General features: G+C 38.8%; 1 protein-coding gene across 1 annotated transcript in view; it reads left to right on the forward strand.

Moving 5' to 3' along the window:
* Nucleotides 1-292: 292 nt before the first annotated feature.
* The window catches only part of RNF103 (ring finger protein 103), a 31,451-nt gene continuing 8,748 nt past the window's right edge, over nt 293-22,995 (forward strand). The window contains exons 1-3 of the mRNA XM_037806454.1: nt 293-1,041; nt 3,160-3,299; nt 19,148-19,263. Coding sequence (XP_037662382.1) covers nt 816-1,041; nt 3,160-3,299; nt 19,148-19,263 — 482 coding nt within the window. The 5' untranslated portion in view covers nt 293-815. The remainder of the gene's footprint in view (nt 1,042-3,159; nt 3,300-19,147; nt 19,264-22,995) is intronic.

Consider the following 22,995-nt stretch of genomic DNA (forward strand, 5'->3'; position numbering starts at 1 on the left):
GGGAAGGCAAGCCACCCCCCCACCATTTCCCAGCCCCAAATAGCCAAGCCAGACCCATTCCCCCAGCTCCGAAAAGCGAAGTCAGACTCCCCATTCCCCGAGCCCCAAACAGCCAAGCCAGACCCCACACCCCAATTCCTTCAGCCCAGGCCAATCAAGGCGGACCCCCCACCCCTACTCCCCTAGCCCTGGCGCCAGGGGGCGCACCCTCGCGGCCCCGCTCCCGCCCTGCAGGCCCCGCCCCCGGGCCCGCGGCCCCGCCCCCGCGACGTCAGTTGTTGTGTCTCGGCTCAGGCCGCGGCCGCAGCGGAGCCACTGCTTGGGGGGCAAGTGCTGCGGCTCCGGGAGGCGGCCCGACAGCCGGCCGGGGGGCACGGAGCGGGGCCTACTTGTGCGTCCTCCCGCCGGCCCATCGCCCGGCCCCTCTCTGCCCAGGCCGCGCCGCCCGCCCGCCTGAGCGGCCCGAGCGACCCTGGAGCGGCCGCCGCCGTGCGGGCCGCGCTTCTCGCGGAGCCAGGGCGGCCGGCGGGGCCTGGGGCCCGGGAGCGGGGCCGAGCGCCGCGCCCTCCTGAGCCGCCGCGGGAGCCGGGCCGCGGCCCCTCGGCCCCAACCGCCGCCCCGCCCCCTCCCCGCAGCGCCGCCCCCGGCCCGGCGTGGCCGAGCGCATGGGGCCTTCTGACCCTCCGCGGCCCGCACCCCGCGCCTCCTGACAGGGCCCCGCGCCTCCCCTCAGCCGGCCGCGCCCCTGCCCCCCGGCCGCTCCCCGCGTGGCGGCACCCGCTCCGGGCTCCCGGGAGGGAGAAGCCGCCGGGAAGATGTGGCTGAAGCTCTTCTTCCTGCTGCTCTACTTCCTGGTGCTGTTCGTGCTGGCCAGGTTTTTCGAGGCCGTCGTGTGGTACGAGACGGGCCTCTTCGCCACGCAGCTGGTGGACCCGGTGGCGCTGAGCTTCCAGAAGCTGAAGACCATCCTCGAGTGCCGGGGGCTGGGCTACTCGGGGCTGCCCGAGAAGAAGGACGTGCGGGCGCTGGTGCAGAAGTCAGGCGAGTAGCGGCGCGGGGCAGCTTGCGACCCGGGGACCCCCACCCCTCGGCGCCTCCAGACCCCGGCACCCCCACCCCCCAACCCGGCCTGCGCGTCCCCGGGCCGCCGGTGCCCCGGGAGGGTTTCCGAAGGCCTCATTGGCAGGGACGTTGGTGGGTCTTTTCCAGGTTATTTTTTTTAAGGAACCGGTTGAAGTGCGGTTTCTTGGCGTTGTTCACTAAGTTGAGTGATTTTCTCAAAATCCGGGAATGCCATCCAGTCTCAAATTGGAAAGCATTATGTGTCCAGTGGAAGGATAGGAAGAAAAGGAAAACTCCAAAACGTTGCATAGATTTGCCACTATAGTGGTTGCACCCTACCCCGAGGGGAAAATGTCACTGGAGTTCTTATACCAAAGAGGAATGTGATAGTATAGTTAAATCATATTTACATTTCATTTAATGAGGGTAGACAGAGAGAAGGTGTACCCTGTCCACTGTTAGCTTTTCATACTTTGGTAAAAATAAGGTGAGCATTTGTGTAAATGCCTGCCTCAGGTGTTTTGTTTTGTTTTGAGAGAGTTTCTTTATCTCAGGATTAGAATATTTTTTTTAATTCTTGGATGTAATTTTTTTTTTGGCTTTCTGTGTTACAGGCACTGTGCATTCACTTAAATGAGATGGGGAATAGGATTGAAATAACTCTTAAAGAATATGTAACATCTTAAAGGATGCATTTTCAATAACTGGTAGTTTGAGTAGGGTTGGGTGAGAAATATGGTTAGTTTTTTCCCTCCTGGATAAAGTATATCTTTGTTTAGATGTTCTTTCTGGAAGGGGAGCATGCTGTAATTTGAGAAAGGCATTCTGGGTTGCTGTAACAAGCTCTTGAAACTGATGGTTATCTTTTTTGTTGTTTCAAGTGTATCTGTCAGCTGTGTCCTCTACAAGACAATTCTTTCCCTTATTTAGTATCCTATAGCCATTTAGAGTGGTAGACAAGAATACTAACTCCGGAGGAGTTGAACACTTGAATATTTTAGCTTAGAACTCATCTTACTGCGATGGAGTGAGGTAACCTTTTCTGCAAAAGTGATAAATTTTTCTTTAGCGAAAACAATAGTTTATTACTCTTGACCCTTGTTTACTGATTGGTTTGTGGGAAAATAAATGGAATACTAAGGTAAAAGATCTATAATAAATAAACTATAGGTTTACAGATGTCTTCAACTGCCAAAGCCAAATCGTTTTCCATGGTAAAATAATTTGATCATGCATTTTTAAATGTTTACTTTTAATTATTTTAATTGTTTCTTTCCGGGGGAGGCTAAAAGTACTTGTCACTTTGAGTGTACTAGGAGCCTGCATATAATCTAAAGAATACCCACAGTTACCTAAAATATAACTCAGATCACATATTTTACAGCAAAAAAGACTTGATATAGCAATTTCAGTTTAAAACCTAAGTGTTTGTTTTGAATGATTTTGATCTTATGGAACTATGCTTGGTTTCTCATTATTTAATGTTTAAGGCAGAAGTTAGAGAATTTAACATTAGTGCTTTCTTTTTCTTTTAACTTGATACCAGCTCTAAATTTACACAGTAAATTTGTGTATTAATATGGAGTTTGTTCTATTAGGTAAAGTTCTAACCTCCAAGTCGTGTAAGTCCTGTTACTATTTTAAACTGTGCTGATGGCAAATTCTGTAAATCCATTTCTGAATCTTTTAAGTCAAAACACATGAACTATACTGTCTAAAAATTATTTGAAGCCTGCACATGTCATATACAAAACTAAAAAATTAATATTGTGATTTTTTTGGATTGCTACAAATTCAGTAATTTCCTAATTAAATTATGTGACGATCCCACTAGAATGTAAGCTCCATGAAGAGATGGGTTTTTGTCTGTTTTTTTTTCATTTTTGCCGGATACTTTGTAAGTTGTTATTACATATTTATGGTATATATGAATCTTACGTGGATGTATTTAGGTTCTTCTGTTCTTCCCTATAGAACACATTGACACGATTCTTATCCGTAAAAATGGAATTAATCTTTGAAGTTGGGAAAGTGGGATTTCTGTGTATTTTACCTGTTTGAAATCTAATCATTAGTGTTATTTTTACCTTTCTCCAGGAGACTTGATGGAGGGTGAGCTCTATTCTGCTCTCAAGGAAGAAGAAGCATCTGAATCCGTTTCTAGTACCAATTTCAGTGGTGAAATGCACTTCTATGAGCTTGTAGAAGACACGAAAGATGGCATTTGGCTGGTTCAGGTACCAGAAACAGTAATAGTCCTTGATAGTGTGATAACTTAAGAGAGACATTATTTTTATCAAAATAGTATTCACTGGCCAGTAATACTTCTGTGTGCTTGTCCATGTTTATTAGGCATATAACTCAGTTCTCAATGGGAATCCCCAGTGTCCTCTTAAAGAGATTTTGCAGACCAGAGGAAATGAAAATTGGAGGGGAAAAGCAGTTGACTTGTTTAGAATCAGCAGAAGCAAATCCATTTTAGTTATTGGCTCTTCATTTAAATGAGAAACAATTATATATTCCTTTTATTTAGTGATTTGCACTGCTTTTCTCAAGTGTTAACAATTCAGTTTTGGATTCAGAGATCCAGATAATTTTTGTTTCTAAAGGAAGAACCGTAGGAAGCCTTCTATTAGGGAAACAGCTAACTTTGGGTGTGTGTTGGTAGGGGAGGTTGGGATGCTCATTACTTGGCTTGTGACATGGATGAGGTATTACTTTTTTACCCTAATTCTTATGATGTCAAAACTGAAATTTAATAAATGTATTAGAATTTTAGACCTACCACGGGCCCTAACAATTATACTTTATGCTTCCCAAAGTGTGGTTCATGTGCCACTCACGGTAAATGAGTGACACAGATTATTTTCATGTAAATTAGAAAAATCTATGGCATATTAAATGTGTGATTTCATAAATATGGTTTAGGATAAGGCTAAAGTTATTTAAATAAAAATATGTAAGTTTATTTAAAGTAACATATCAAGCAAATTAACAGCATGAAGGGAGCTGCAATTATAAGTGTTGTCTGAGACTGGCTGAAGCTTGGAAGTCGTATCAGAGTGATCCTTTCTGGAGCTCTGAGCGGTGAAGTAGCTTGCCCATAGTCACAGTCAGTACTATTGAACCAGATCAAATTCCGGATCTCCTCATTTCTTGCCCCTGCTCTTGTCATTTTGTACTGGGCTTGGCAAATTCTGGTTCAGGGGTATGAAAATCAAAATACCTTATTGATATTTCTTTCTGAGAACAAAGATTGCAAAAGATGGTAGAAAAAGCTGTGTGTTGAGAGCTTAGTTGCAAGTTCGGTCTTATCTCTGACTTGCATTAAGATCATTGATATAGATTTTCTGTTGGGTGTGGTCTCGGATAAACACATACACACCTAAAGAGGCTAGAGTGGTAATACTGCAGACCCACTATGCTAAAGGGTTAAGGTTTGGGAATACTTCAGGTGACTGTACTGGATATACATGGACTTTCCTTTCCTTGCAACCATCCTATTATGTTTGACCTTCTAACCTCCAGAGAATTCAGTACTTTTTAAGTTCAGGAAAAGGAGAACCTGGGAGAGTATGGATACAGTCTACACATTATCCATTCAAATTCTTTTCATTTATTTCTGAGTTATTTAATTTGTATTTTAAAATAAGCTGTGGTATCTTTCCAGCTTTAATTTAAATTGTTATTCTGTTTCTTTTCCCTGGTATTTATTTCTAATAGTCTGTCTGAGGAAGACTTTTTGGTTTTAATAGTTTTAGACTTATTACTGAAGTTGAGTTGAGTGACCAGTCTCATTGCCCTGTGTCTAAATGTTGGTCACCCATATTGAATGATCCATGAGATGAATGATGAAGATGCTGAGCATCTTCCAAACTTGGAAGAGTTGTGTCAGAAGCCTGGAAATTCCTGCCGGTGCTTTTACTCTTACAGAGTGCTGCCTATGGACAACAGACATGCTGGTCCACTAATTAGTAATGTGTTCTTGGCTTATGAAAGATCTCCTATTTTTTGATGTCCCATTGTAAGTATTTACGGATTAAACTCCCTTAATACATGACGAAACTCATTGAACAGTTTCAATTCAGGAGACATTGAGCCAAATTTGGGACCCTGAAGGCATACCAGGGAATACCCACCAAGCTCAGTCCTTGCTGTCTCAGGGAGTGCACATTCCAGTTGAGAGAGGCAGGCACTAAACAAACAAATATTTAATATAACATCGATTAGTAGAAAGTGTTAGGAAGAAAAGGAAGCAGGGTAAGGAGACAGAGAGTGACAGGGACACTTGAATGAAGTGAAGAACAAATAAGGAATAATACTGATTGATAGCATTATAAATTGTAGTTACTAAATTATTTTTCTTTGAAAATATTTCTTAAACCTGATAGATATTTATAGTTGAAACACAACTCCTAGGAATAATGGAATGTATTTATATGTTTTGTATTTGTGAAAATGATGCAGTTGGGCACACACTTAATTTTTTCCAGTGACCCTCAAGGTTTGTATGGCCTCTTTTGTGTTCTTTGGGGCCAGTGGCTTACATTTGTCAAATGTCTGGCTTGGCTGGAAGAACCATCTGGCAGGGTAACTGAGGAAATTGAGAGTGATGCCCTGTGCTTGGCGCTGTGAACTAACCAGCTAAGCTCATCAGCACAGACATCCTGGTTTTAGCGCTTAAAAGAGGGTCAGGTTTTTATTTAAAATTGAAAATATCTGCTAGGAACAGAAGAGAAATATCCTCTTAGTTTCTTCTATTTTTTCAGCTCAGATCATATTTATCTAATCTCCCTTTAAAGGATAACTTTGAAGAATTCGCTTTTTAACAATTTGGATTATCGTTCTTTTCTATTTATTTTAAAAAGAAGCTGATTAATTTCAGTTTTGTGTTTTTTTGTTTTTTAAATCTGTGAGTAGTGTTTCCATAAGTAATGGTACATAGATCCTTGGCCAATTCAATCTTCTTCACTTTGTCTTTATTTTAGGTATCCTGTGTAAGAAATAGTGAAGCACATCGAAGTTCTTTCTTCTTCCCCCCTGATTTTCTAATATCATTTTGTTGTTCAGACGAATTATTTATTTGTACTTACTGAGATAAGTTATAGTTATGTGACATATGATAATAAGCACTTTAGACTTCATATATCGTGTCACTGGAAGGATGTCTGGATTTACATATTTTAGGGGAAATGGAAATGGGTAGTGACTTAACTGTCAGTCACTTGGTAGGTTCATTATTTTTCTAGAACAGATTGATAATCTACATTGATTATCTTTTTTTTTGGTGATGCTGCATATAGAATGACACTCCAAAAGAAAAGTTAAGTTTCTGTAATTTTATAGACAGCAAATGGTGAAGAGGGAATGATAATCTAATAGGAACAGGTAAGATATTGAGGGTAATCTTAATGACATGGGAATGCTCAGGAATGACTGGTTCATTAATTTTCTTGGTGTATGGTAGGAGCATATTGGAAGCAGTGTTATTTTAGGGTATTTGTTTTTCTTATTCCTTTGTTTTGTTTTGTTTGAAATGTTCTTTTTTTATTTTTTTGATAAATAAAGTTTAAGACAAAAAGATGTATTAGGTTCAGGAATTATCCTTATGTTAAAGCAAAATAATGGGATATTCCTTTTCATGTCAAGTTTTCCATGTCTGTCCTGTATTCTCTGTAACGTGAGATGAACAGAACTAATTTTAGTTTTCAAAGTAGGGATATATATATATGACATCTTTACCGGTAATGTACTGTGTAATACATGGAAGAACCAAGTCCTCTTTCTAACAGTTCTTTCTTTTTCTAACAGTTCTTTCTAACATTCTTTTTCCTAACATTCAGTTCTTTCTAACACTCTAAATTTTCCTGCTTTGCTTGCTGCCTAACCTTGTATCTTTCATTAGCTATTTATTTTCCAGTTGATTCTTTTACCCTCCTGCTACCTAGACTTTTCTTAGCATCACAAATAGAAGACAGTTCCTTTTCTTTGAAAAGACTCTTGGTCTAAGAGACAGGTGGCACAATGATTAGGCTTCTGAAGTGGAAAAGTTAAAACGATTTATGGATTTTCTGGATTATCCTCGCTTTAACATTTCTATTTCTCTCTTGATTTTTGTCCTAGCTCCAAGAAGGAATGTGATATTTGTTCCCTCCTGGCTGTGTAAAAATAACAAAGAATTTAAAAACCTGGAATTGAGGTAGCAGAGAATAGTGTCATATGACATAGTAAAGCTTTAGGTCAATATTTACTGAAGTACTATGTTAATGTATTTCTTGTTTGGCTGAGAAGAGTTAATAGCTGTTTTTAGACTTGTTTATCTTTGCCCCTAGACAAATAGTTTTGTTCAGGGAAATTCTAACTTGTTAATTTCTTTTTGACGTTACTGTAGAGGCAAAATACATGGCAAGTCACTTTTTCCTTTATTTTGTATTGATGAAAAATATTTATTCAGTTTATTCATAAAGTTAGTGAGAATACAAGAAATATAAATGCCATTGAATTTTATTTTGCCTAACACTCACCCTCACTTTTAATGATTTTGTATGGATTGCATGTCTGTACTTAGGTTGGTTTATGATTTTGAAAGTAGAGACTCCCTATTAAAATAAAATATTGAGAAATGCAGAAAATATCATAGCACAACATTTATGTTGTTCAAGGGCTAATTAAGCCTAGATGTTGTTGTGTGGGGATTAACAGTATTAGAAGGGTTATGCCCAGGCTTCAGGTTGACCAACATGGAGGCATAAGATGCTCCAACTAGCAAAACCCGGCAGAGTCATCTTTCTCAAAATTATGGAAAAGAAGATCACTATATACTGGTTAAAGGGTCAGTTCAACAAGAAGACATAACAATTATAAATACATACACACTAATAATAGAGTCTCAAGATATTTGAAGCAAATGTTGACAGATTTGAAGGGGAAATAGTTCTATTTTAATAGCAGGAGATTTCAAAACACCATCTTTCAATACTGGATAGAACATAAAGAAAGAAAATTAATAAGAAAATAGAAGACTTGAATGATACTATAAACCAACTAGATTTACAGACATATACAGAACACTTCGCCCAGCAGCAGAGTACACATTCTTGTCTAGTGCATATGGATCGTTGTCCAGGATAGACTGTATGTTGGGTCACAAAACAAGTCTCAATAAATTAAAAATATTGAAATCATACAATGTATCTTCTCTGATGACAATGGAATTCAGCTAGAAATCAATGACAGAGGGAAAACTGGAAAATCCACAAATAAGTGGAAATTAAACAACATAATACTAAACAACCAATTGGTCACAGAAATCAAAGGGGAAATTAGGCAATATCTTGAGGTGAATAAAAGCAAACACAGCATACCAAAACTTAGGCGATGCAGCAAAAGCAGTGCTGAGAGTGAAATTTATACCTCTTATAAATGCTTAATTTAAAAGATGAGCGTTCTCAATTCAGACACCTAACTTCACAGCTAGAGGACCTGGAGAAAGAAGAGCAAACTAAATCCAAAGTGAGCAGAAGAAAGGAAATAACAAAGATTAGAGTGGAGATATATGAAATAGAAGGGAAAAAATACAACAGAATCAACAAAACCAAAAATTTGTTCTTTGAAAAGATCTGTAAAATCAGCTAACCATTAGCTAGACTGACAAAGAAAGAGAACAGAAAATGAAAATCACAGAAGGGAGTGGGGGTGGGGAATTACTACCAACCCCACAGAAATAAAAAGGATTATAAGAGGGTACTGTGAACACTTAACACCAATAAATTTGACAACCGAGATAAAATGGACAGATTCCTAGAAAAGCACAGACTGTATATAATGGCTTAATAGAACACCTCAACAGACCAATAACAAGTAAAGACATTGAATCAGCAATCAAAAACATCCTAATAACAACAACAAAAAAGTCCAGGACCTGATGCCTTCACTGTTGAATTTTATGAAACATTCCAAGAAGAATTAATACCAATCCTGTTCAGACTTTTCCAAAAATTAAATAGGAGGAAACACTTCCTAACTCATTCTGTGAAGCCAACACCCTCATCCAAAACCCAGATAAAGATACCAGAAGAAAAGAATATTTCAGACCAATATCCCTTGTGAATAGTGATGTACAAATCCTCAACAAAGTATCAGCAACCAAATCCAAAAGCACATTAAAAGAACTATACACCATGATCAAGTGGGATTTATCCAGGTATGCAAGGGTGGTTCAACATAAGAAAATTAATTAATCTGGCATACCACGTTTAGTAGAGGGAAGGAAAAAAAAAACACATGATCATCTCAATTGATGCTAAAAGGCATTTAACAAAATCTAGCACCCTTTCTTGACAAAACCACTGAGAAAACTAATAGAAGAAAATTTCCTCAACGTGATAAAGGGCATGTTTGAAAAACCTACAACTAACGTTGTAGTCAATGGTGGAAGACTGAAAGCTTTCCAAGATCAGGAAAAAGACACAGATGCCCACTGTTACCACTGTTATTAAACACTGTATTGGAAGTTCTAGTCAGAGCAAATTAGACAAGAAAAAGAAATAAAAACACCTGAATTGGAAAGGAAGAAGTAAATCTTTCCGTTTGTCAATGATATGATCCTATACTTAGAAAATCCTGAAGAATCCAACAAAGCTACTAGAGCTAATCAACAAATTCAGCAGAGTGACAGGGTACAAAATCAACTCGCAAAAATCAGTACACTTTTAATGAGCAGTCCAAAGAGGAAATCAAGAAAAATATTCTATTTACAACAGCAATTATCAGAATCAGATATCTATTTAACCAAGGATGTAAAGGACTTACAATTGGAAAACTACGAAACATTGTTAAAATAAGAGAACACCTAAATAAATGGAAGGACATTCTGTATTCATGGATTGAAAGACTAAATATTGGTAAGATATCAATTCTGCCTCAAGCAATTTACAGATTCAAAGTAATCCCAATTCAGATTCCAACAGCCTTCTTTGCTGTGATGAAAAAGCCAGTCATCAAATTTATATGGAAGGGTAACGGGTACTAAATGTCCAAAAACATCTTTAAAAAGAAGAATAAGTTGGCGGACTCACACTTTCTGATTTTAAAACTTATTACAAAGATAAAGTAATCAGAACAGCATGGTACTGCCACAAGGACAGCCGTATAGATAAGTGGAATCAAATTGAAAGTTCAGAAATCAACCCTTGCATCTCTGGCCCATTGATTTTTTTATTTTTCAAGATCTTGTCTTTACTCAGAGATTTAAAACAAATGCAAGTAAGCTCATGTTATGATCACCACCAAATCAACAAAATGTAGAGTTGTAACGATTTCATGACTTAGAGGCAAAAAGCCTTCTTTTTTTTTTCAGAAATACTTAATAATTTAATAAGCTTTATGCCTGAAAATGGGAATAATATTTCAGTACTTACAGTGTCATGAAAGAAGAGAAAAACTGAATGATTTGTCCAAATTGAGGATATGGTCAGTCTAAACTAGTGAGATTGTGAATAACAAATTTTTAATCCAGTTTTATTGAGATACATTCACATATATACACACTGGACAAAGGGAGTGTGAGCCACAAGGTTTTCACAATCACACAGTCACACTGTGCAAGCTGCATAGTTATACAATCATCTTCAGGAATCAGGGTCACTGGGTTGTAGTTCGACAGCTTCAGGTATTTCCCTCTAGCCATTCCAACACACTAAAAACTAAAAAGTGATATCTATATAGCACATAAGAATGTTCTCCAGAGTGACTTCTCAACTCCATTTGAAATCTCTCAGCCACTGGAACCTTATTTTGTTTCATCTCTCTTCCCGCTTTGTCAGGATTTTTCTCAATCCCACAGTGCTGGGTCCAGGCTCATCCCGAGGAGTCAGTTCCCACATTGCCAGGGAAATTTACACCTCTGGGAGTCAGGTCCCACGTAGGGTGGAGGGCAGTGAGTTTACCTGCCGAGTGGGTTTAGCTAGAGAAAGAACCACATCTGAGCAACAAAGAGGCACTCGGGGTGGGGGTGGGGTGGGGGGACTCCTAGGCACAGTTATAAGTGGGCTCAGCTTCTCCCTTGGAGCAATAAGCCTCACAAGACAAAGTCCCGAGATCGAGGGCTCGGCCCACCAAACATTGGCAGTCCTCAATATTTGTGAGAAAATCAGCAGTAACCCAGGTGGGGAAGTCCAACATTTCCACATTTCTCCCCAGTGTCTCAGAGGTCCCTGCAAATACACTTTTACTCTCTGCCCATATCACTCTGGGATGTATCAGAATTTCACCCCAGCCTATAGAAACTTACCAAATCCCACTTCCCATTCAAAGCTCCATGCACCTATGGTGTTCAAACAAACTGATCATACAAATTAAATTATCTAGTATACTACAGAAAATATAGATCCTGCACCAAATAAACATCTCCTCCCTTGGTCTTGAACAAAAGTTTTAGTTTTAAAACCCAGTCAGTATCGTCCTTTACCCTTTGGCCTGATTTGCCTTAGTCCTAACCATATCTGCTCATTCGTATCTCTAATTGAAGTCTGAACTCTTTTTCAACTCTTTCATATGGCCTGTTGATTTTTGACAAGGATGTCAAGTCCACTCAATTGGGAAAGAATAGGCTCTTCAGCAGTTGGTGCTGGGGGAACTGGATATCCATAGGCAAAGAAAGAGCCCTACCTCACACCATATACAAAAATTAACTCAAAATGGATCAAAGACCTAAATATAAGAACCCAAACTATAAAACCCCTAGAAAAAAAACTTAGGGATGCTTCTTCATGACTTTGTATTAAGCTGTCTTAGACTTTACACCAAAAGGACAAGCATCAAAAGAAAAAATAGATTAATGGGACTTAATCCAAATTTAAAATGTGCATCACATTACTTCATGAAAGTAAAAAGACAACCGACAGAGTGGGAGAAAATATTTGGAACCCAGATATCCAATAAGGATTTAATAACCATAATATAGAAAGAACTCCTCTAATACAGCAACAAAAAGAGAACCCATTAAAAAATGGGGAAAAGGCTTGAATAGACATTTCTCCAAAGATGGTGTACAAATGGCTAATAGGCACATGAAAAGGTGTTCAACATCCATCAGGGAAATGCAAATCAAAACCACAATGAGATACCATTTCACACCCACTAGAATGGCTACCATTAAAAAAAGCCGGAATATTACAAGTGTCAGAATATGACGGAATAGGAACACTCATTTACTGCTGGTGAGAATGTAAAATGGTACAGCTGCTGTAGAAAACAGTTTGGCAGTTCCTCAGAAATTTATAGAATTTCTGTATGATCCAGAAATGCCACTGTTAGGTATATATCCAAAAGAATTGAAAACAGAGACTCAAACAGGTGTTCATAGTGGCATTACTCAGAATTGCCAAAAGATGGAAGCAACCGAAATATCTGTCAGCAGGTGAATGAGTAAACAAAATGTGGTATATCCACACAATGTGATGTTATTCAATTGTAAAAAACAATGGAGTTGTGATACATGTGGCAACATGGATGAACATTGAATACATCATGTTGAGTGAAAGAAGTCAGGCACGAAAGGACAAATATGGTATGATCTCTCTGATATGAAATAATTAGAATAAACCCATTTATTGAGTCAGAAACTAGAACAGAGATTATCAGAGGCCAGGTAGGGTTAAGGAATTGGAAGTTAATGCTTAATGGGTATAGCATTTCTTTTTGGGGTGATAGAAAAGCTTTAGTGATGGATGGTGGTGATGGTAGCACAACATCATAGAGGTAATTAACAATGGAGTTGTATTGTCAAGAATGGCAAAAAGGGGAAATTTTAGGTTGTATATATGTTACTAGGATAAAAAACAAAAATCATAGAAATGTACAACATAAAGGGTGAACTCTAATATTAGATATGTCCTATTTATTCTATAACTATTATAATATTGTTTCATCAATTTTAACAAACATACCACACTAATGCAAAATGTTAATAACAGGGAAATCTATGTGTGGGGATGGTATTATATGGGAACTCTACTTCCTGAATGATTTTTCTGTAAACCTAAAAAGAGGGGGTGTGGAATATGCCAAATCTTCTGGTCAGTAATATACTCCCACCTCCCTTTAAAAAATATACAAATTGAGGGGAGGAGCTAAGATGGTGGCATAGAGAGGAGTGGAAGACTGTTAGTACCCCCCCGGAACAATTCATAAATGACCAAAAAACTAGTAAATAACCTGGAATAACAGCGGGGAGACAAACGTGACTGTCCACTCATCATCCACCAACCTGAATTGGGAGGAATGCCCAAGATCACAGCATAAAATCTGTAAGTAAAACTGCGGACCGGCGCGGAGAGCCGAGAACCAAGAGCCCCTCCCTCACGGAAGCAACGCAGTGCACTCTCTCAGCCCAGCTCCAAGTGAGGTTTTAATGTTAAATGCTCAATGCAGACAGCAAATCCTCAACAAGCAGACAGAGGCTTTTGGTGACAATTGACCTTGGGAGAGTCGGGAGACATATCTGTCTCTGGACGGGGAGCCCAGAGGATCGGGTGCTATCTCTGGCTGACGGGTGAACCTGGGAGTTTTTCTGTCTCTTTCTCTCTCTGTGGAGAAAACCTCAGCTGTTCTCAGCCTGCAGCGCTTTGCAGTAAAGACAGCCTCTGCCATTTTAAAATCAAAACACTTTGATCAGCAGAGTCAGAGAAACAAAGAACTTATTGATATGCAGATGACATCTCTGGAAGGGGCACAGCTTCCCAAGAGGAAAGGGAGGGGTCCAGCTCTACTGTCCATCTTTCAGTCTTTCCAGAACCAGACCCCAAAGCCTGGGGGAGGAGAGCCACAGGCCACACCCTCTTACACAGGCAGTGACAGGCTGACAGGTGGATTTGCCGGGCAGAAAAGCACAGGTGTCTCAATCCTCTAAGAAAAGCCATCAGGGAAACCAGATACTGAAATATTACCTCCTTCTGTGACCTGAGCCTGTTCTCATCTGGGAAAATCTGAATGGGGTGGCCTAGAAGGTCAGATGCCTAGACAACAGAAAACTATAGCCTACACTAAGAAAAACGAAGCTATGACCCAGTCAAAGGAACAAACGTACACCTCAACTGAGATACAGGAATTTAAACAACTAATGTTAAATCAATCAAAAAAGTTCAGAGAATATTTCGCAAAAGAGATAGAGGCTGTAAAGAAAACACTGGGCATATATAAGGCAGAAATTGAAAGTTCAAAATAACAACCAGTAGAATAAATGGAAATGAAAGGCACAACACAAGAGATGAAAGACACAATGGAAACATACAACAGCAGATCTCAAGAGGCAAAAGAAAACACTCAAGAACTGGAGAACAAAACACCTGAAAGCCTACACGCAAAGGAGCAGATGGAGAAAAGAATGAAAAAATATGAGCAACGTCTCCGGGAACTTAAAGATGAAACAAAGGACAATAATGTACGTATCATTGGTGTCCCAGAAGGAGAAGAGAAGGGAAAAGGGGCAGAAGCAATAATAGAGGAAATAATCAATGAAAATTTCCCATCTCTTATGAAAGACTTAAAATTACAGATCCAAGAAGCGCAGCGTACTCCAAACAGAATAGATCTGAATAGGCCTATGCCAAGACACTTAATAATCAGATTATCAAATGTCAAAGACAGAGAATCCTGAAAGCAGCAAGAGAAAAGCAATCCATCACATACAAAGGAAGCTTAATAAGACTATGTGCAGATCTCTCAGCAGAAACCATGGAGGCAAGAAGGAAGTGGGGTGATATATTTAAGATACGGAAAGAGAAAAACCACCAACCCAGACTCCTATATCCAGCAAAGCTGTCCTTCAAATATGAGGGAGAGCTCAAAATATTTTCTGACAAACAGACAATGAGAGACTTTGTGAACAAGACACCTGCCATACAGGAAATACTAAAGGGAGTACTACAGAGTGATAGGAGAAGACTGGAGTGTGCGGTTTGGAACATGATTTTGGGAGATGGTAGCCCAGCAATGTAAGTACACTGAACAAAGATAGCTATGTATATGGTTGAGAGAGGAAGGTTGGGAGCATGTGAGACACCAGAAGAAAGGAGGAAAGATAAGGACTGGGACTGTGTAGCTTGGTGAAATCTAGAGTGTTCAGCAATTGTGATAAAATGTACAAATATGTTCTTTTACAAGGGAGAACAAGCAAATGTCAACCTTGCAAGGTGTTAAAAATGAGGAGGCATTGGGGGAGGGATGCAATCAATGTAAACCAGAGACTGTAACTAACAGAATCATTGTATTATGCTTCCTTTAATGTAACAAAGGCGATATACCAAGGTAAATGCAGATAAGAGGGGGGATAGGGGAGGCATGTTAGACACTTGACACTGGTGGTGGTGTCTGACTCTTTACCCTACTTTGATTTAAGGTTACTTTTCCTTTTGCTACTTCCTAGCCGTCATTTTTTTCTTTTTTCTTTTCCCTCTCTGCCTTCTTTGATGCTCCCTCCTGCCTTGTGGAAGAAATGTAGATGTCCTTATATAGATAGTAGTAAAGGAGGTGAACACATAAAGATGTGACCATACAGAGAACCATTGAATGTATGGTGTGTGAACAAAACCATCTTAAAAAAAAAAAAAAAAATGGGTTGATGACAAAACCTCAAGGGCAATATACTGAGAGAAATAAGCCAGACACATAAAGACAAATATTGCAGGGTCTCACTGATAAGAACTAATTATAGTATGTAAACTCATAGACATGAAATATAAGGTACCAAGATATAGGACGAGGCTTAAGAATGGGGAGTGGTTGCTTAGTATGAGCAGAATATTCAACTAGGATGAACTTAAATGTTTGGAAATGACAGAGGTGTCAGTAGCAAGATGTGAGAATAATTAACAGTGCCAAATGGCACATGAATGAGGTGGATACAGGAAGCTCAGAATCATATATGTCACCAGAAGGAAAAGTTGGAGGTCAAAAGATCAGAATGTATAAAACTGAATCCTGTGGTGGGCAATGTCCATGATTAACTGTACAAATATTAGAAAACTCTTCCATGAACCAGAACAAATGTATGACAGTACAACTAGAAGTTAACAATAGAGGGGCATATAGGGAAGAAATATATACCTATTGCAAACTATATACTACAGTTTGTAGTATTTCAACATTCTTTCTTAAACACTAACAAATGTACTATACCAACACTACGAGTCAGTGGGGGTTGGTTAGGGATATGGGAGGATTCTAGTTTCCTTTTCTTTTTCTTTCTTTCTTTTTTTTTTTTTTTCCCCATCTTTCACTTTATTTCTTGTCTGGAGTAATGAAAAGATTCTAAAAATTGAACAAAAATTAAGTGTGGTAATGGATGCACAGCTGTATGAGGGTACCCAGGGGCAAGTGATTGTACACTTTGGATCTTTGGATAATTGTATGGTATCTGAACAATCCTAATAAAAATTAAAAAAATATATATACAAATTGTATTTTAAAATACACTGAATTGGAAATATCTTTATGTCTGACTGGGGTCAAGAACACGGAAGTACATTTGCATAGCCAGGTACTTTTGTACTGTTTGTCCAGAAAACATCTCAGGCAGGTCATTGGGGAAAGGACTCTCATTGTAACAGAAATCAAAAACTTGAATACTTTAGAAAGCCTGTGTAATCAGAAGTAGAAGAATGAGTTAGTATGTTGTTAAAAGCTGAAATAGTTTAGGTCAACTGGAATAATTAACGAGCACCCAGATGGGCTGGGTCCTGTACAAGGTGCAGGGGATACAATGGTGAACAGGGGTAGGGACTCCAGTTGGAGAGGCAGATACCCTGGAAAGGGGGTGGAAAGGTTGTGACACTTCTCTTCTGTTACCAAGTCTGCTCCAGATCTGGAACTTACACCGTACTTTTGTCCTAGTGTTTTCTAGTCCCAAAATAGTCCCTTCAGGGAACACAACCTCCTTCTTGAATTGCCAAGGAATATGTCTCCCCTTCCAGTAAGACCAGCAGTGTGACTGCCACTCAGAATCATCAGGCATACTCTTAGGATAGGAGCTATATTTTGGGGACTCTCATTAGTGTGAGGCAGTAGTAATAGATTTAGAGTACTTTGTTATACCGTGACTCAGCCAGACAAGTTGTTTTGTGAAGACAGTTTTTATAGTCGTCATTTAATTAAACCTCCACAAATTTAATTTATGTTAAACCTTCAGTTGAATATCATGATTGTATAGGACATTAGACAATGCAATTTCTTATTGCATAAAGACGGCAATAGAGCCATATAAAATGATTTCACACAATGCCTAGGGGGGTTTTCTTTACCCGTGGCTCTCTCAGTCAGGGGTCCTTACACTCTTCAAAAGCAGATGCTGGGGCTGAACCTTGTCATGTACCTGTCTCTGGGATGTTCAAGTCCAAATTCCTTAAGGCAGTTTCACAAGTTGGAAACTCATGAAAGTGATGATGAATTCCGCAGGAGAATCTGGCTGTCTGAAGTAAAGACTGAAATTCTTTCTGACAACTGAAATCATCAGTTTTCCCTTCAAGACCTTCGACTCACTGGATGAGGAGCCTTCACTTATGTTGAAAGCCATCTCCTCAGTTGATTGTAGATGTCATCACCAACAGGCGTAAATCCATGAAATACCTCCACAGTCACAATCAGGCCAGGGTTGCTCGACCAAACAACTGGGCACCATAACCCAGCCAAGTTAACATATGAACTTAAACATCACAAGTGGGATCAGAGTCAAATGCTTAATGTTCTTATGGTGTGTGCATGTGTTATCTTACAAAATGTTACCTGTGCATTTATGTCAGTGTAAGTCTGATGGCATGTTGTGGGGCTTGCTGGACAGTGATCTGCTGGCAGATAAAGTGGGCATCAGTTCAGTTGCCACTCCCCTATGGTCGCAGTCCTCCTGCTGCCCTCTGCAGTTTGTTAGACCTCCCAGCCGAGAGGCAGCAATGGAGAAGCTGCACCACCTCTTGACTCCCTCCGCAAATCCTCCTGGGACTTCATTTCCTGGAGGCTTTGTGAACGTAAACATGGCCCTTCCTCTCCGAAGGGTCAGAGGCCCCAGGGTATTGTGTTGTACTTTGGACCAAAATAGTATCCATAATACAGCATTCCTGAAAACAAACTTGGCCCATATACCCTGGACTTAAAATAAATCAAGCAGCTGGTTTCGCGAAGACTTCAGACATTTTTTGCTTTCCGTTAAGTTCCCATTTAGTTATTTTTGTTTTTGTTTGTAATTGTTTTGTGTACTGGCCTCTTTATTGAAATTCTGCTTTCATTCAAGGCAGGTAGATTAAGGGGTAAAGAGAAAAGGTGTTGACAATTAGAAAGGCTAGTGTTTATAAAATGAGAGGAGTCATTACATGTTTTGAAGATTAACTTAGAATTCTTTTTCTTTCTTTTCTTTTATTTAAAATCCTCTCCCCCCAACTCTAATCATGTTTGCAAGACATTTGCACATTTGAAGTTGAAGGTCCAAAATGTAGAGTTCTTTTTATATGTTACAACCTTTAGTGATTGTTAAGGAAAAAGCCATAGAAGTAGCAGTATTGATTTAGTCAAAGCATAGTTGAATAGAAAAACTGTTTGACTCTTGGCTCCATGATTATACTTTGAATTAAAGTGAAATTTAAATTTGTTGAATGCACACACAGTCATTTTGAGTAAGCTTTATTTAGATTATTGTTTTGAATTTTTCAGAGCAAAGAGAAATGACTCCAAGGGCCAAGGGAATGATTCTTCCTGTGTAACTTAATTCTGGGGAACAGGCCACACAATGGGAGACATGGCCAGCATTTTAATTCGGTGTTGACTTCCCCTTAATGTACTGCCAGAGAGTATAGGAGTTTAAGTACCATGTTCAATGTTTAAGTCTTTTCCCGCTGGGCAGTTGTTTCTTCTGCAAGAATTGGATTGATGCTATGATGACCTCGTAAACAAATAAGAACTGGGGATAGAATACCTTTTTCAAAAAAGTCAAGTTATATTGTAGATATAAATGGCTAGTTTAACTTCATTTTTAGGTCATTAAAAGTTTCTTCTTTTTTTTTTTTTTTTTTTTCTTTTTTCCTTTTTTTTCTGGGAATAGGTCATAGCAAATGACAGAAGTCCTGTGGTGGGTAAAATCCACTGGGAGAAAATGGTTAAAAAGGTGTCAAGATTTGGAATACGTACAGGCACTTTTAACTGTTCCAGTGATCCCAGGTAAGTAGATTAGGCAATTCATAGTATTTGAGTCCTGACTAGATGTTTTCTTTGTTTGATAAGACAATGATATCAAAAGCCTGTCTAAACTGAAACTTGAGCGTGTTTAGCACACTGCTGGCTACACAGGAACTGGATTAATAGTTTCTGATAAACAGTAAGTTATATACTTTCTGAAATCTCTCTCTCTCTCTCTCTGGTTCTTCTATGTTCTTCCCAGTAGGGTGTTTCTTAAGAGCATATCTTCAGTCCTTTGTGTTTTAGTTTTCTTTTCCAAAGAGACCACAGCACATTCATGGCTTTACGTGACACCTGTGTGCTGATCTAAATCTTCTGTGATTCTCGCAGACATTTTCCTTCCCTTTTTGTCTTCATCTCTAAAATTGTCTGTCACATTTGTTTCATATTTCATAATTCCATATTTTCCTTTTAGAAATGCTGCTTATTTCCACTCCTAGTGCTGTCAAATAGAGTAAGAAATATTCTTACCAGGGTCATGGTGCTTAGTCAGGGTCATTTTTTCTTTTGAAAAATGGAGATATAGAAGAACAAAACAGGGAGATACAAAAGAACCTGTTGTTTTATAAGTATTAGAGATTTTGGCAAGTCTGGGAAACATGATTTAATTTGAAAGATATGTGATGACATGTGGGATTTTCTTTTCCTCTGGTACTCTTGAAGTCCATCTGGAATAATAAAACTTAAATCTGTCACTTAGCTTTGAACTAAAAACGAAGCCCATAGTGTGTTTGTTTCTTACATGATGAAATGTATGCACTAAGTCCTTGTAAAGTTTTTTGTCAGAAAGATTTTGTCATCTAATTTATAAGACAAACAGAAGCCACATATTCTCTGGGTAGTTATAGAAAGATAAAAAGAATGACCAAGAGTTAAAATGTATCATCATAAGTGTAGTATGTAGTTAAAAATTTAAAGCTACCTAAACATTGTAAGATGTCAATAAGCAATTACTTCTATGCATTTGACTTGTTGCTTTTTTATGAAAGAATAAAAATAGAATTCGTGTCAATGACTCATTGTTTTGCATAGGACAAATACAGTGTCAAGGGATAGAAGATACTTTATTTTAAAGGAATATATAATTTTCAAACCATTTTGGTTGAAGCAGAATATTGATATTAATGGAATCAACCTTGTTAAGGAAGTGAATCAGTTCAACCAGAGCTAAGTGTGTGATTCTGAGTCACCAGATAGTTTCCCAGAGTCATTACTGTCTTTAAGATATAACACATCTCCAGTAATCTTAAAATTATATCACAAAATTCTTGAGATAAAATTAATCATATTATCATAAAACCATATGCCACATACTCATGTCAGTTCTTTCCTCGCTCTTATTCTTATCATGTGGATGTGTGATGTACTTATTTAATTTAATAAAATGTAATCCATGCATAATAGTTATGATTTTTACATCAGTATTCTGAATAGCAAGATAAAAGATCAAATGTTTATTACCATTATTGACAAATCTGGAATGAATAATATGTATACACATAGTAGGATTTGGGGAAAAATACTTTTTATTTGAAAAAAAAAATGTTTTCACTTAAAATCCCTTCACTGTGATGCAATAGTTGTCATTTTTTTAGTATTTCCTTTCATTTGTCACTTAGTTACTTTTAGGGGTAGCTATCACAGATCTCATAGCAAGAACCAGTCCATGCCCAAAAGGAGTGGAATCACAACGCCACTTGATAAACCTCAACAAATGATTTGATTTTAGTGAAATTTTTCTACTTACTCTGTAAAATGTGAATAATCCTTGGACTGAATCTCTTAATCTAAATGCTTTCTGTCTCATGTAGTCCACATGGTCCTCAGTGAAGAGATTAGAAAAACAAGAGAATATGGGATGTGTAGTAGCTCTTTTCTGGCTTCATTTTTGTACAGACTACATTCTTTGTAGTCTGTGTGCAGGCAACACTGTTGTAGGTGCTTGGGTTAATAAATAGATAAGACACGGCTCCTACCCTTGAGCTTGCATTCAAGTCAGTGACTCAGTGTCTAGGATAATCTGTTTTCTCCTCTCTACTCTGCCCATCTGAATTTGAACCATCCTTCAAGACCTAGCTCAATTCCAAAACCTGTCATGAAATCTTCACTTGCCCAAAAGCCCAATGATATTTCCTTTCCTTGAAATTCTTTTGCATTATTTAGCAAGAGAACATATACAGTTTTATATTTCCAAGTTTTGTCTCCTTAATAGAATTTTAAATTTCTTGTGAACCTAGAATTATTTTCCTGCTATCTTTTTTTATTCATTTTATTGAGATATATTCACATATCACGCAGTCATACAAAACGAATTGTACATTTGATTGTTCACAGTACCATTACATAGTTGTACATTCATTACCAAAATCAATCCCCGACACCCTCTTTACCACACACACAAAAATAACCAGAATAATAATTAAAGTGAAAAAGAGCAACTAAAGTAAAAAAGAACACTGGGCGCCCTTGTCTGTTTGTTTGTTTGTTTCCTTCCCCCACCTTTCCACTCATCCATCCTCAAGCTAGACAAACGGGAGTGTGATCCCTATGGCCCCCCCAATCCCACTGTCCCCTCTCATAAGCCACATTTTTATACAATTGTCTTCAAGATTCATCGGTTCTAGGTTGTAGTTTGATAGTTTCAGGTATCCACCACCAGCTGTCCCAATTCATCAGAACCTAAAAAGGGTTGTCTAAATTGTGCGTAAGAGTGCCCACCAGAGTGACCTCTCAGCTCCTTTTGGAATCTCTCTGCCGCTGAAGCTTATTTCATTTCCTTTCACATCCCCCTTTTGGTCAAGAAGATGTTCTCCATCCCACAATGCCGGGTCTACATTCCTCCACGGGAGTCATATTCCATGTTGCCAGGGAGATTCACTCCCCTGGGTGTCTGATCCCACGTAGCGGGGATGGCAGTGATTTCACCTTTCAAGTTGGCTTAGCTAGAGAGGGAGGGCCACATCTGAGCAACAAAGAGGCATTCGGGAGGAGGCTCTTAGGCACAATTACAAGGAGGCCTAGCCTCTCCTTTGCAGCAACAGTATTCCCAAGGGCAAATTCCGTGGTAGAGGGCTCAATCCATCAAACCACCAGTCCCCTATGTCTGTGGGCATGTTAGCAACCATCGAGGTAGGGCAGGCCAATACCCCTGCATTCTCCACCAGCTCCTCAAGGGGGCTCTGCATATATTTTTCCTTGTTTTTTTTTTTTTTTTAAACTTTTTTTTCTTTTCTAAATCAACTGTATGAAAAATAAAAAAGATTTAAAAAGAATAAAAAAAAAAAACATACAATAAAAGAACATTTCAAAGAGACAAGGGAGTAAGAAAAAGACAACTAGCCTAAGATAACTACTTTACTTCCAACGTGTTCTTACTCTACCCCAAGAAAGTAACCTAATATAGCAACATTTCTGTGAACTTGGTCCTACTATACCCATCAGAAATTAACAGACCATAGTCATTCCTGGGTATTCCCAGAACATTAAATTTACCCATGATAGCTTATCTGTTCTTCTTGGATTATTGTTCCCCCTTCCTTAATTGCTCTCTATTGCTAGTTCCCCTACATTCTACATTATAAACCATTTGTTTTACATTTTTCAAAGTTCACATTAGTGGTAGCATATAGTATTTCTCTTTTTGTGCCTGGCTTATTTTGCTCAGCATTATGTCTTCAAGGTTCATCCATGTTGTCATATGTTTCACTACATCGT

Source organism: Choloepus didactylus, chromosome 17 (assembly GCF_015220235.1).
Source record: "Choloepus didactylus isolate mChoDid1 chromosome 17, mChoDid1.pri, whole genome shotgun sequence".
NCBI lineage: Eukaryota > Metazoa > Chordata > Mammalia > Pilosa > Megalonychidae > Choloepus > Choloepus didactylus.